At 59.6% G+C, this 14,004-nt stretch overlaps 1 protein-coding gene across 2 annotated transcripts in view; it reads right to left on the bottom strand.

The window, feature by feature from the left end:
• LAMC3 (laminin subunit gamma 3) overlaps window positions 1–13,639 on the bottom strand; it is a 59,006-nt gene extending 45,367 nt beyond the window's left edge. For both annotated transcript variants that reach the window (XM_080667830.1, XM_080667831.1), the window contains exons 1-2: window positions 13,243–13,639; window positions 954–1,258 (exon numbers count right to left, since the gene is read on the bottom strand). In XM_080667830.1, coding sequence (XP_080523956.1) covers window positions 954–1,258; window positions 13,243–13,615 — 678 coding nt within the window. In that variant the 5' untranslated portion in view covers window positions 13,616–13,639. The remainder of the gene's footprint in view (window positions 1–953; window positions 1,259–13,242) is intronic.
• Between the last annotated feature and the right edge of the window lie 365 nt (window positions 13,640–14,004).

Here is a 14,004-nt window from a genome sequence, read left to right as displayed (position 1 = left end):
CGTCATCAGGTGCCCACGAAAGGTATAGAGCCAGGGGTCCTCAAACTACGGCCCGCAGGCCACATGCGGCCCGCCGAGGACATCGATCCGGCCCGCCGGGTGCCGCTGCCTGTCCTGCTTAGCAGCCGACGCATCCCGGGCCCGCAGTGCGCATAGGAATTTGTTCATAGTTTTTTTTTTAAACTATAGTCCGGCCCTCCAACGGTCTGAGGGACAGTGAACTGGCCCCCTGTTTAAAAAGTTTGAGGACCCCTGGCTAGACACAACAAAGGCTTCTGTTGTTTAAAATCTGAAAGCCAGCCGAAACCGGTTTGGCTCCGTGGATAGAGCGTCGGCCTGGGGACTCAAGGGTCCCAGGTTCGATTCTGGTCAAGGGCATGTACCTTGGTTGCGGGCACATCCCCAGTAGGGGGTGTGCAGGAGGCAGCTGATCGATGTTTCTCTCTCATCGATGTTTCTAGCTCTCTATCCCTCTCCCTTCCTCTCTGTGAAATATCAATAAAATATATTTAAAAAAAAAAAAATAAAAAAAATAAAAAAAAAAAAAAAATCTGAAAGCCAGAGGGTGCTCAGTGGTTAGCGTTGACCTATGAACCAGGAGTTCACGGTTCGATTCCCGGTCACGGCCCATGCCCGGGTTGCGGGCTCGATCCCTGGTGTGGGGCGTGCAGGAGGCAGCTGATCCGTGATTCTCTCTCATCGTGGATGTTTCTCTCTCTCTCTCCCTCTCCCTTCCTTTCTGAAAGCAATAAAAATATATTTTAATAAAAATAAATAATAAAATCTGAAAACCCGGGGAATCTCATGGGTCTCCCTGTGTCCTGCCGCTTTAGACTTTCCTGTGGTCCCTGGACGCCGTGTCCCGCCAGCAGCCCAGTCCCAACCGCCTACCCTGGACCCCCAGCCTCCCAGCCGCCCCTGCCCCCGCACCCCGCGCCCTGCTCCTCCCGGACCTGCAGCGCGGGGCTCTCCTCGAAGTTGTAGGCGCTGGGCCGGCCCTCCAGGGTGGAGAAGGCCACGTTGCCCCCGCTCAGCGGGGAGATGTCGCTGAACTCGGAGGTGCAGAAGGCCACGCGCTCGTCCTGGCCGGGCCGCAGGTAGAGGCCCTCGGGCCGGCCGTAGGTCTTCCCGCAGGAGGCGCTGTAGAACTGGTAGGGCTCCCACGGGCCGCCCGCTCGGCCGCGCTTGTAGATGGCGAAGCTCTCGGGGCGGCTGGTGTGGAACTTCAGGCGCACGTAGGTGATCTCGTAAGCTTTCCCTGCAGCGGGAGACACCCCAACCTTAACACAGGCCCCCCAGGGCCGCTCTGTCCCTCCCACATCTGCCAGCTTCACCCCCGGCCCATTGCAGTCCTGCTTCTCTGAGCCTCGGCGCACGCCCCTCCTCTGCAAAGCACCTCCACCAAGCATCCCCTCGCAGCCCCAGCCAGGGACCCCGCCTTGCTCCCCCCCTGGGCCACTGACCACTCCCGGCACCTCGGAAGCCCTCACCAGGAGCATCATACCGCGGGGCAGTATTTGGGAATAAAAAGGAACGAAGCACAGACGCTCCTCGACTTACGATGGGGTCACGTCCAGGTAAACTCATCGCAAGTCAAAAAGACTGTACGTCAAAAATGCATTTACGCCCAGCCAGTGTGGCTCAGTGGTTGAGCACCGACCTATGAAGCAGGAGGTCACGGTTCGATTCCCGGTCAGGGCACAGGCCCGGGTTGCGGGCTCCATCCCCAGTGGGGGGCGTACAGGAGGCAGCCGATCCATCATTCTCTTTCATCACTGATGTTTCTATCTCCTTCTCCCTCTCCCTTCCTCTCTGAGATCAATAAAATATATTTTTTAAAAATGCATTTACTATCCCCTAACCCACCTTAAGGTGCTCACGCACTCCCGTTAGCCCGCAGCTGGGCAGTTACCCTGGGTTTCTTCTCAAGAGTCCCTGCCTTCCTCTTTTCACCAGAAGCAGGAGACACGACATGATGGGACGCAAAACCACAAGACACAGCAGCCGAAAACGCCGGCAACGCAGCACACTGCAGATGCGGGCTGCTCCCTCGCGGCCCTGCCCCGCACCTCGGGCGTCCCGCCGCTCTTCGCTAGCCCCGAGGACAGAGCGAAACTCAGAACTCAAAGCAGGGTTTCTACTCAACGCCCATCTCGTTCGCGCCATCGCGAAGCTGGCAAAGTGTAAGTCAAACCATCAAAAGTTGGGGGCCGTCTGTACCGACACACGCTACAACATGGATGAACCTTGAAAATATTACGATAAATAAAAGAAGCTAATCACGGAAGACTACATATTACATATGATGCCACTTATATTAAATGTCTCACGTAGGCAAATCCATGAAGACAGCAAGTAGATTAGTGGTTGTCACGTGCTGGGGGAGGCGGGGTCCCGGGGTGGGGGTGATGTTAGTGGGTCCAGGGTTTCTTTTCGGGGTGATGAAAATTTTCAAAACCTGGCTGTGGTGATGGGTACACAACCCTGTAGATATACTAAGAGCCACGGAATTGAGCATTTTAAATGGGTGACTTATATGGTGGATCCGCTATATCTCCATAAAGCTGTTACATAGTTTTATAAACTGGACCTCACATCCATTAGGGTGGTTATAATTTTATTTTAAAAAGGTAAATAAGTGTTGGTGAGGATGTGGAAGAACTGGGACCCTGTGCACTGTTGGTGGGAATGTAAAATGGTACATTTGCAAATAAAAAGTCTGGTAGTTTCTAAAAAATGTTAAAATAGAAAGACCATATGATCCAGCAATTCCCCTTCTGGGTCTCCATCCAAAAGCACGGAGGCCGGGTCCTGAAGAGCTCCTGGCTCACCCACGTTCACAGCCGCATCGCTCACACGCACACCCCCGGTGTCCGTCAACAGAGGACGGACACACGGGATGTGGTCCATCCACCCGACGGGCTGTTCACGCCTCAGCTTTAAAAAGCAAGGAAATGCGGACACCTGCCTCCATAGGAATGAGCCCCGAGGACAAGATGCCGAGGGAAATCAGCCAGTCCCACAAGCCACACGCCACCCACTTACCCGAGGTCCCCAGAGGAGCCAAACGCACAGGGACAGGAGGAGGCACAGGGACAGGAGGAGACGGTGGTGCCAGGGGCTGGGGAGGGCCTGGGAGTGAGTGTCTGGAGGGGACAGAGCCTCAGCTGGGGAGGGTGAGAAGGTTCTGCGGATGGACGGCGGTGATGGCCGCACATCATGTGAATGCTTTCTTTTTTGTGCTTTTTAAAAATATATATATATATATTTTATTGATATTTTACAGAGAGGAAGGGAGAGGGATAGAGAGTTAGAAACATCGATCAGCTGCCTCCTGCACACCTCCCACTGGGGATGTGCCCGCAACCAAGGTACATGCCCTTGACCGGAATCGAACCTGGGACCTTTCAGTCCGTAGGCCGACGCTCTATCCACTGAGCCAAACCGGTTTCGGCATCTTTTTTGTGCTTTTGTGTGTTTGCTTTTGGTTAATCCTCACCCAAGGATGTTTTCCCATTGATTTTTAGAGAGAGTAGACGGGAGGGGAGAGACAGAAAGAGAGAAACATCGATGTGAGAGAGACACATCGACTGGTTGCCTCCCACACGTGCCCTGACCAGGGCTAGGGATGGAGCCTGCAACAGAGCTACGTGCCCTTGACCAGAATCGAACCCGGGACCCTTCAGTCCTCAGGCCGACACTATCCACTGGGTCAACCGGCTAGGACTGAATGCTCTTTTCTTTTTCTTTTTTCTTTTTTTAAATATATTTTTATTGATTTCAGAGAGGAAGGGAAAGGGAGAGAGAGATAGAAACATCCATGATGAGAGAGAATCATTGATCGGCTGCCTCCTGCATGCCCCCCACTGGAGATCGAGCCCGCAACCCAGGCACGTGCCCTTGACCGGAATGGAACCCGGAACCCTTTAGTCCCGGCCAACGCTCTATCCACCGAGCCACACCGGCTAGGGCATGAATGCTCTTTTCTTAATGGCACTCAACTGGACACCTAAAATTGGTTAAGACGGCAAATTTCACGTTATACATGTTTTACCTCAATGAAAGAAAAATTCGAATATCTATAAGTATACCTATCGACCCCTGTGCATGTATATATCCCAGCCCGTTGGAAATGCAGTTCGGTGACACGGAGAAAGAGCCGTAATGGCCTTTGCACAAGAGTCCCCGCTCTGGGAATTCCCACACGGAAAGGAACCTAAGTCCATGAACACCGTCACCGAGGGGGACACTGGGACCGCAGGGCTCAATAAATTAGGGTGTCAACTCAGGGATGACGGCGGCCCCTGGAACAGCCGGCAACTGGTCTCCAATGTGCAAAGCGGAAGCCAGAACGTGGAACGGAAAAGACACGAGACTCACCCTTCAGAATCATCTAATTCTACCGAAAAGCCCCTACAGAAGGGGCAGAAAAGAGAAACAGCACACCGGAGGTGTGACTGTCCTCGGGGCAGAGTGGCGTCCTCCCTTAATTGTTCCGCATTTCCCCGATTTTCTCTCATGAAGCTTGTTTTAATTTAAAAGCTGGAGAAAACACATTTTTAAAAAAATCTTTTTTAAGCGACCGGCTTGCCACGTTGGATGTTTTGCAAAGTTCCGTTGCGCGCAGCTTGGCACTGGAACCCCACGTCCCCCGGAAGACGCGTGCGCGGTACCGGAGCCAAGGCTGGCGCCAAGGTCAGGCGGCCTGGTGGCGGCTCCGGCTCCGGCTCCGGCTCCACAGGGAACCAGGTGGGGACTTGTCCCAGATGTGCGCTCACGCCCCGGAAAGGATGCTGGGGGGCAGGTCCGCCAGACTCCCCGGTAAACATGGAACAGCCGGAGCCCTCCCGCAGGGGAGGGGAGCTGGAGCCGCTTGAAAGGTAGCTGGCAGCTAGACGCGTGATCGTGATCGGAAAAAGACAGTCACTGGGATTTCATGCAAACATCGGGCTGCGTTTCCTCCTCCGTGCCCAGCCCGGAGGGGAGAGAAGGTGCCGGAACATCGCAGAGACTCAGCAGGCACTTTCTGTTGCGAGAGTTCCTTAGAAGAGGCAAGAAAGCAACTTAATCCTTGCTTTGTGATGAAAAGGTTCCTGCCAGAGGCAACCTGAAGGCTGGGAAGCACCCCCCTGCCCCCCCATACACACACCAAGGTCTTCTAAGCAGCAACAAGAATTAAATTTAATTAAACAAGACCCTTCCAAGCCCCAGGGGCTGACGGCGCTTCAGGGTGAGGTTGATTCAGGTATGTTCCCAGCCGGAAAGCTGGACCAAAAGGTCATCCCCAAATGTAAACGGGGGCCACACTGCGTGATAGAGCATGGATCTGGCATACCCACCACCCCCCCCACCCCCGGCTGCCCAGTATGCTGTTCCCTCTGCCCGGAATGCTGTTCCCTCCACTCCTCACCTGGCTGGCTCCCACACATCCCTGCTCATCCCACTGCTTTAGCGAACCGACCACATACCCCAGCCTCCGCCTCCGCCGGGTGTAGAACGCCCTCGTCCCACGTACTTTCCTGGCTGATGGCTACTCATCCTTGAAGGTGGGGGGGGGGTCTGGGTGCCCCCCTGGGGTCCCCCAGCCACCCTGGGCTCCCGCACCCTGTTATGTAAACACTTGCCTATTTCTCCCACTAGTCTTTGACCCCCTTGGGACAAGGGCTGTGAATCCATCGTGCTGAGCACAGCGCCTGGCGCATAGTAGGTGCTCACTAAATGCCCGCCGAATGCGTGAGGAAGGACGAAGCACAATCTGTACTTTCAAGGAGTTTATGATCCAGTGACCACGTTGAGACAGGCAGGCCCAACAACATGGCTGACATGCCACAAGTGTGTCTGCAAGCCCTGACCCCAAACAGCCAGCATTTAGTGAGCACCTACTATGTGCCAGGCACCTTGCTCGGTGCGTTCCGCACACTGTATCCTGAGACGTCCCCAAACAGTCCCAACGTTGTGCACGTTTTACTGATGAGGGACTTGCCCAACATCACGCAGAAAACAGCTGAGTCTAGTCAGCCACAGGCCTGTCTGGCCCCAAAGTCGCTGATCTGAACCGGCGCCCGTCCGTCCAGGGCTCTGTGGATGCTCAGAGCAAAGGGCTGCCCGGGAAGGGGGTGCCGGTGTCCACGAAGACGGCCACCAAGCCAGCTCCTTGAGCCATGTCCTCCCCCAGCAGCTGGGACACAGGGCCCGTCAGGAGTGACAGCGGGGCAGTCAGTCATAAAGCCAGCCGGCCCACATCCGGCACGGCCAGGCAGAGGAGCTCGGCACAGGGAGGCTTATTTTGGGAAAATGGAAACCAAACAAAGCCCTTTAATTGGAGCCATCTGGGGAGCATGGACTGGGGGTGGGGCTGGAGGGGGCAGGGCAGGGAGCCGAGCTGGGAGTGCGTGGGTGAGGCCGCCCGGCCCGCCTCGGGCATTGGAACCAGGTGGAGAGAGCTGCTGCCGGCCTACGGGGTGGGCACAGCAGGGCCCTCAGCTCTACCATCTGCCGCCACGGCTCCCGTCCCGTCCTCCTCTCCCGCCCTAGCTCTTCGCAGGTTAGGTGATGGGGAACCCCCATGACCACAGTGCCGGGCACCAGGAGACCCTGGCTGGAGCAGGGCTGCTGGGCCCATCACACTTCTCTCATCTTTGGGCTGAGGGTCTGAACCCCAGATGTGGACCAAGAGTGTTAAGCCTATTGTCTAACCTGGAGAGAGTGAACAGACTTTATCTGACACTAGAGGCCCGGTACATGAAAATTCATGCACTGGAGGGGGGTCCCTCAGCCCGGCCTGCCCCCTCTCACAGTCCGGGAGCCCTCAGGGGCAGGAGGCGATCTGGCGATCAGGGGAAGACGACGCCCCCATCACACCTCTGCTGCTGCCACTGCCGGCAGCACAAGCCTTGGCCGGCCCTGGTTACCTGAGCCTCGGGCAGCCCTGGGAGGCTGGGCAGCTGCCATCCGAGGCTTGCCTGCGTCTCGGGCCAGCCCTGGGCAGCTGGGGGGCTGAGGGGACTGGGGGACTCCGGAGGCAGGTGTGCGATACGGCCGGACCCGCCTGGGCGCGGGCCTGGCTGTGCCGTGCACCTGCCACCCCAGTGGGGCTGAGGGGACTGGGCTCTGCCATCTTGTGGCTGTGGGCACTGCCATCTTTGAGGGCATGGCAGTCAAATAGCATATTCCTTCCTTATTGGCTGTGGGTGCCACCATCTTTGTGAAGGCGTGATGGTCAATGAGCATATTCCCACTTTCTTAGATAGAATTATCGCCCAGGGCTCTGTGTTAAGAAGGATTCTGGGGTCCGGTCTGAACTGAGACGTGACTAAAATATACCAACGACAAGTTTGCAAACAGAGGTGGCAGGACTTTCAAGATCATTCCAATAAATCAGGGCACTGAGGGGGGGTGAGGGGAACGCAGAGGAGGGCAAACACAAAAAACATTCCAGAAAGTGAGCTAGTGATCTGGTCAGCGAGGAAGTCAACGGGCAGAGAAAGAGTCACAGTGATCCCCGAGCTCTTACTTCAGCACCTGGAGAGGCAAGGGGCGGGGAGGGTGCCCGCGCCTTTTCATTTTAAAAGCCCAGCATACAAGTCGCCACGTTAACCACTGGAAGTGCACAGTTCACTGGCGTTAAGTACATTCACACGGTTGTGCAACCACTGCCACCACCCGCCTCCAGAACTGCTTTAATCTTCCCCAAATGAAACTACCAGTTTCACGACGACTCCCCCAACCCCAGGCCCTGGCCCCCACCATTCTACCTTCTCTGTCTATGATTTGGACTTCTAGGGACATCATCTATAAAAGCCTAAGAGACCGTTACGGCGGAACAACCAGAACGACCGGTCGCTATGACGCGCACTGACCACCAGGGGGCAGACGCTCAATGCAGGAGCTGCCTGCCCCCCCGCCCTGGGTGGTCAGTGTGCTCCCACAGGGGGAGAGCCACTCAGCCAGAAGCCGGGCTCACGGCTGGCGAGCACAGCTGCCACAGCGTCAGGAGCTTCTCCCAGCGGCGGAAGCAGGCGCAGCGGGCTGGGATGAGCGTGAGCTGCGCGGCAGCCCCGATCTGGGCTCCTCCCTGGCCACCTGCCGCTTGGCGCACTGCTACATCCCAAGTGGTCCCGGACTGCGAGCGGGCGCAGGCCGGGCTGAGGGACCCTCCTCCCCTCCCCGCGTGCAGGAATGTTGTGCACTGGGCCTCTGGTATAAGTACATCATACCGTATTTGTCCTTCTGGGCCCGGCTTTCTTCACTCAGCATCCTGTCCGTGCATGGCGGGCATCAGGATCTCCTTTCTTTTAGGGCTGAGTGACAGTCCACTATACGAATAGCCCACACTTTGCATGTTCATTCTCCAGTGGACACTGGGGTGCGTCCGCTCTTTGGCTATTGTGCACAGTACTGCTACGAACAGGGGTGCCTTGACTTTCGGACCCTAAGTTTGAGGTGGTGTGTGACATCCAAGGAGGCGCGGATTACCTGGTCGAGGGCTCAGGTGGGGGACTGGGCGAGAGGTGCAGGTGGCGTCCTGAACGCCGACCACAATCCCAACAGGCAAGTCAGGGGCGTGGGCTGGGGAGGAGGCGGCTGGAGGCAGGCTGACATGGAGATGGGGGAGCAGGGGATGGGAGGAGGGGGGAGTGGCTGGAGCTGGGGGGGGAGCAGGAGCCAGCAGGGCCAGGAGGAGGGCTGTGGCCCTTGGGAAGGCCACGGCTTAGGAGTGTGGATGTGCCTGGAAGGCTGGGGAGCCGTTCATTCACACGTGTTCACCCACTCCCTGTTGCCAGGGAAAGTGCCGCGGTGACATGCTGGGGTTCACGTCTCAGCTCCATCACTGACCAGCTCTGTGGCCTGGGCCACATACCTAACCGCCCCCCGATTAACTGGGTAAGCGCCTTGAAAGTAGTGACTCGGGTTCCCCGTTTTTACAACGTGCATAACAACAACAGGCTTTAATAAGTACATGCCTGCAAAGCACGTAGAACAGTCCCAGGCATGTAGCATGCACATGGTCAGGTGTTAGCTGTTAAACCGTTCATTGGCCAGGCCAACATTCACGGGGCACCACTGCGCGGGGGGCCGGCGCTGGGCGCTGGGGTCCAGCCGTGAGAACAGGCATTCCCTCCGCAGCTCGGAGCGTGACCAACACACACAAACCCAAACCACAACGCAGCACAGTCCCGACTGCGACGGGGAAGGGTGAGGGGCTGCAGGAACGCATAGGCTGGCCCTCTGCCCAACCCAGGGGGGCTTCCTGGAGGAGGTCACCCCTCAACAGGGTGGGGCAGACAGCACAGCCAACAGTTGGGTCACCAGGGCTTGGTGCAGAGACAGGCACAGGAGGCCTCACTTGCTTACGAAGGGGATACGGGTTATCCAGAAGGAAGCGGGAGGAGACACTATACAGCGAAGTGCGATCACATCTGCAAAGAGCAGGAGAGAGACCCTTCACAGCCCCGTGAAGGGCAGCTGGCTGCAGCCAGAGTGGGGGGTGGGGGTGGGGTTGGGTAGGGGAGTCCGGAGGTGTCTGCGTCCTTCCTGGGCCTTCTACCTCCTGCAACGCCTGGGTCAGTCCTGGGCCTGGGTCAGTCCTGGCGGCCGGAGCCGGCTGGGCCCTGGGGTCAAGGCGGGGGGGACTGTTTCTGAGGGTGGAGGCTGACCAGGACCGCTGTCCTGACCTCCAGACCTGCCTGGGCCCCCGCATTCCAGCCAGAACCCCAGGGAGCAGGAAGGAGGAGTTGGCCCCCCAGCGCCGGGCTCAGCCAATTCAAACAGGGCCACCCACTCGACAGGAAGACTCAGTGGAGCCAAAGCTCAGGAGACCCAGCTGGCCTCGGGCCCCTCAGGGGCCTCCCGTGGTCCAGCCCCCACCGAGCGGGTCCCATTGTTGCCTCATCAGCCTCCCGCTTCGGTGCTGTCCCCTGACCTGAGATGTCCTTCAGGCTCAGGTCCCCTCCCGCCATCCTTCAGGTCCCAGCAGGGCCCGCCACCCTGGCGTGTTCCCAGAGCATAAATCCCGTCGCATTCCTGGCCAGCCCGTCCTCGGAGGGCCGGACGCCACAGCCTCCGGAGACGCCTGAGTGGGTGCACAGAGCAGCCACCTGCGCACGGGCAGTGGGGACCGGCTGGAGGGCGGGCAGGCAGGAACCCACCCACCTTCCTCCTGCAACGCCCCTTCTCTGGGGGCTCAGGACTCATCTGCTCAGAGAACGGAGACTCGAGGGTCTTCCTGTCACTCCTGGGGGTTCCCGGGAATCCAAGAAAGTGAACAAAGAGATCCCCCCAACCCCGGCCAAACACAAAGCTGGCCCCCCTCGCCTGGAACTGCCCGGGACAGTGTATCATTCCCAGGGGCAGGGCAGTGGGGAGGGCCCCGGGTCTGCCTGTATGGCCGTGTGATCCTGGGCAACTGATTTCACCCTCAGCGCCTCAGTTTCCCTGCTATGAAAGAAGAAATGGTGCTGCGTTTGGGGTGCCGGCTCAGCGGGGTTCTTAGCATGTGGTGAGAGCCCCCCGATTCATGTCTGTTGCCGCTGATGACCATCTACCTTCCCCCCACCCCCCCACCCGCCACCAGGTCCCAGCCCGCCTCTTCCGTGGCCCCAGCAAAGGGCTAGGAGCCGCCAGACCCGCTGCTGCCTTTCATCCCCGACAGGAAGGCTCAGCCGGCAGCCGCGATCTGGACCAGATGTCTGAGCTCGAGGGGCTGGGAAAGCAGCGACCTCCACCAGGGGGCTGGCAGCGGCCTCTCCTCCCCTGCCCCTCACCCACTCCCCCAAGGAGACGGCCAGCGGCCACCCGCTCTCCCTCCCCCAGCAGAGCCGGCAGGGAGAGGCCACCTCGCCGGATGACGGGGCCCCGCTGGGAACATGGTGACATCCCCAGACCTCTTCTTCCCCCGATATTACGCAACCATGGCTTCGCCTGGAGCAAACGGAAGGCCAACGGGACCCAAAGTGGGCCAACTCCGTCAGTATGTCTCAATCCCTTCGGAGGGGCCACCCCAGGGAACCTCAGCCCGAGCTGCTCTCAGCAGAGTGATGTGGGTCACACGCAAGGACTGTCACAGCTCCGGGGAGCACCCGGCCGACCGCCCTGAGCTCACGGAGCCTGCATTAACTGCCGGGAGGCGGCCACGCTTATCCCCATCTTACAGAGAGGACACCGAGGCGAGGGAGGGGCGCTGTCTGCCACCCACTGGCTGTGCGGGGCCTGAGCTGTGATTTGTACCCTATTCCGACTCCCAGAAGCACAGCCGGAGGAGGTGACATTGTCCTTCCTTCCTTCCTTCCTTCCTTCCTTCTCGTTCCCCGTGCACACGCGTGCGGAGCCCCCAGCACGCGGATGCTGTAGACACAGTGGAAGAACACAGGTGCGGAGTGAGGTTCGCTGGTGTGTGCGCACACAGGGGTGAGGGCGTGTAAGGCCTTGGCTCGGTGCGGGGGCTCGGTCGCAGGTCCCCTGGTTCCGAAGGGCTGGAACTCCCCACCGCTAAGCGTTCTAGGCAGAGTCCAAGGAGGCCACGCCGCAAAGCACAGGGCCCGGCCCACAGCCAGCGCTGGGGAGACGGGACCTGCCCCCAAATCCAGACACCGCCCCGCCCCTCCCACCTTGGTGTGGTGGTGCCGGGCTGAGCCTCCTGCCTGCCCCTGGATTCTGCCGACACATGTAACACGTCAGCTAAACCCGCATGCTCTGTCATGGAACAGCCTGTCTCCCTCACACCTCCCATCCTGTCCCAGATTCCTTCCCCTGTGGCCTTGGGGTCCTGCCAGCCCCGTCCAGCCACCCCCTCCCCCCGCAACCTTCTTCCCCCATTGGTTTCCGGTCGCCCTGTCTGGGTAGAGACCACGCCCATCTAGAAGTCCCACCTCGAGGTCCTGACAGGCTAAGGGAAGGGGACAAGGCCCAGAGAATTGAGCTTCTTGGGGGTCACAGCCAGCACGGCATGCTCTGCTGAAGGGCCCAGCGCCCCCCACCTCACTTGAATGTCACTGCCCCAAGGCACTGCCCCCAGGGCTAGGAAGAGCCCGCTCCATTGACAACGCTCAGGTCAAGGACTTTTTGCTCTGACCTTGGATATACTGCACACAGATGTTGACATCCAGACTGCACTTAGCAGCTGTGTGCCGTTGGGCAAAACACTTAACCTCTCTGAGCCTCACTGTTTTCGTCTGAAAAATGGGGCTGCAATCCCATAACCCTTCTCCAAACGGCTTGGGTCCAGATGTGTTTTGCAATTCCAAACTTTTCAGAGTTTAGAGAGATAAGCCCGCACTCTATTCACACCCCAGCGGGGTCTGGGGCCACAGGCTGTACTCAAAGGAGATTTCAGCAGCAAAATGTATGAATATTCGCTCTCAGCAGAATACACAAGGTCTGTAAATAGCCTCAGGTCACACTGAGCAGCCAAAAGAAGTTATAAAAATGCTTTGCGTTCTCAAAGCTTAGGGAGGTTCTGGACCCACAGATAAGGAAGTGGGAGCAGTGGGAACACCCCTCCCCAAAAAGGCTGGGGGGGGGGGGGGGCAGCAACAGGTCCCATACCTTGCTCAGGGCCGGGAGGTCCTGGATTGGGCTGGGCTTGGAGGGGGGAGGGGCACTCCCAGTCCCGCAGTGAGGGAGGCCCCGGAGCAAAGGGCTGGGTCCAGACTCTGGATCCTGAATCCCAGGGATCTAGGCTCCTGCACCTTGGCCTGGGTGGGGTGTAGGGGGCCCAAGCAGAGCAGAGAAGCCATGCCACCCGGTCCAGCTACCCACCAGCAGCATGAAGCCCGGCTCCTGCTCAGAGGGCTGGACCTTCCCGGGGACGAAAGCGGGACGAAAGCCTTGGCTCCTGCCCCAGGACACCCCGGGGGCTGCTCAGCCTCAGGGACTCACCCAGGCCCCAAAGGGGATAGCAGCCCCAAGATGAGGTTCCTGCCTCCGGGGCAGACCAGTTCACCCCCACAACAAGCATCCCGGGGCACCCAGATGCGCTCCTCTGGAAAGGGCTGGGGGGAGACTTCTGCCCCTCCACAGCTCATGTCAAGGCCTCCAGCCCCAGGTAGCATCCCCGCCTATCCTTCCAGCTCCGGGGGCTCCCCAGCTGGGTCTGGGGCCACCGGCTGCACTCAAGTGAGATTTCAGCAGCCCCCACCCATATCGGAGTTTTACAGCCAACCCAGGGGCGCAGCAGCGGGGCCTCTGGCCTGCGATGGGGTGGGGTCAGAAGTGGATGGCGGTGGTGCCTCCAGCCCCGCTTACCCAGGCGCAGAGTGATGTTGACCGAGGTGGGGTACTGCACCCCGAAGGCCATGGACGGGCTCTGCCACCAGGTGCTGTCGTCCTGGCTGTGGAAGTCGGTGAGGTAGGAGGCGTTGTGGTGGCGCTGGGGGTCCGCCGCGTCGCAGCGCTGGCACTGCGCCCCGGCGCCCCCCTGCGCGCCCAGGTGCGGGCAGAAGTCCTCGGGGGGCCGGCCGCACGTGTGCGAGGCCTCGGCGAGCCGGCCGAACGCCGCGTTCTCGAACTCGGGCAGGCAACGCTGCGGGCGCCCCGCGCCGTCGTAACACGCGCCCATCCCCGCGCCGGCCGCTCGCGGCGCCAGCAGCGCCAGGCCCAGCAGGAGCGCGGCTGCCATGGTCCCAGCACCGACGCCCTGCGCCCTGCGCTCCCGGCCGTGCGCGCCTGGCTCTCTGGCGGCTCAGCCCGGTGGGCGCAGACCAGACCGAACGGGGCGCCAGGGCCCTCCTCCCCTGGCGGGCGGGACCCACGGCCGGGTTGGGAGGGACCGACGGCGGGGACAGCACCGCTCAGTCCCTTGGCGCTGACCCCATCTGGCGGACGCTCCCGGGAGTGCCCGGCTTCGGAGCAGCCCCAGTGGCCCTTCCCTGGCCCTGAGGGGGACGGGGGCGGGGGGGCGGGGGGCGTCCCTAGCCTTGAGCTTGGTCATGATACAGCTTCATTATCGCTGTTGTGAGTTTCAATGTCTGGTCCTTAAAGGGAAACAGCTCACCTGTCCCTGTTTGG

Source organism: Plecotus auritus (genome assembly GCF_963455305.1).
Source record: "Plecotus auritus genome assembly, chromosome: 5".
Taxonomy (NCBI): Eukaryota; Metazoa; Chordata; class Mammalia; order Chiroptera; family Vespertilionidae; genus Plecotus; species Plecotus auritus.
This window is presented reverse-complemented; position numbering and strand designations above follow the sequence as displayed.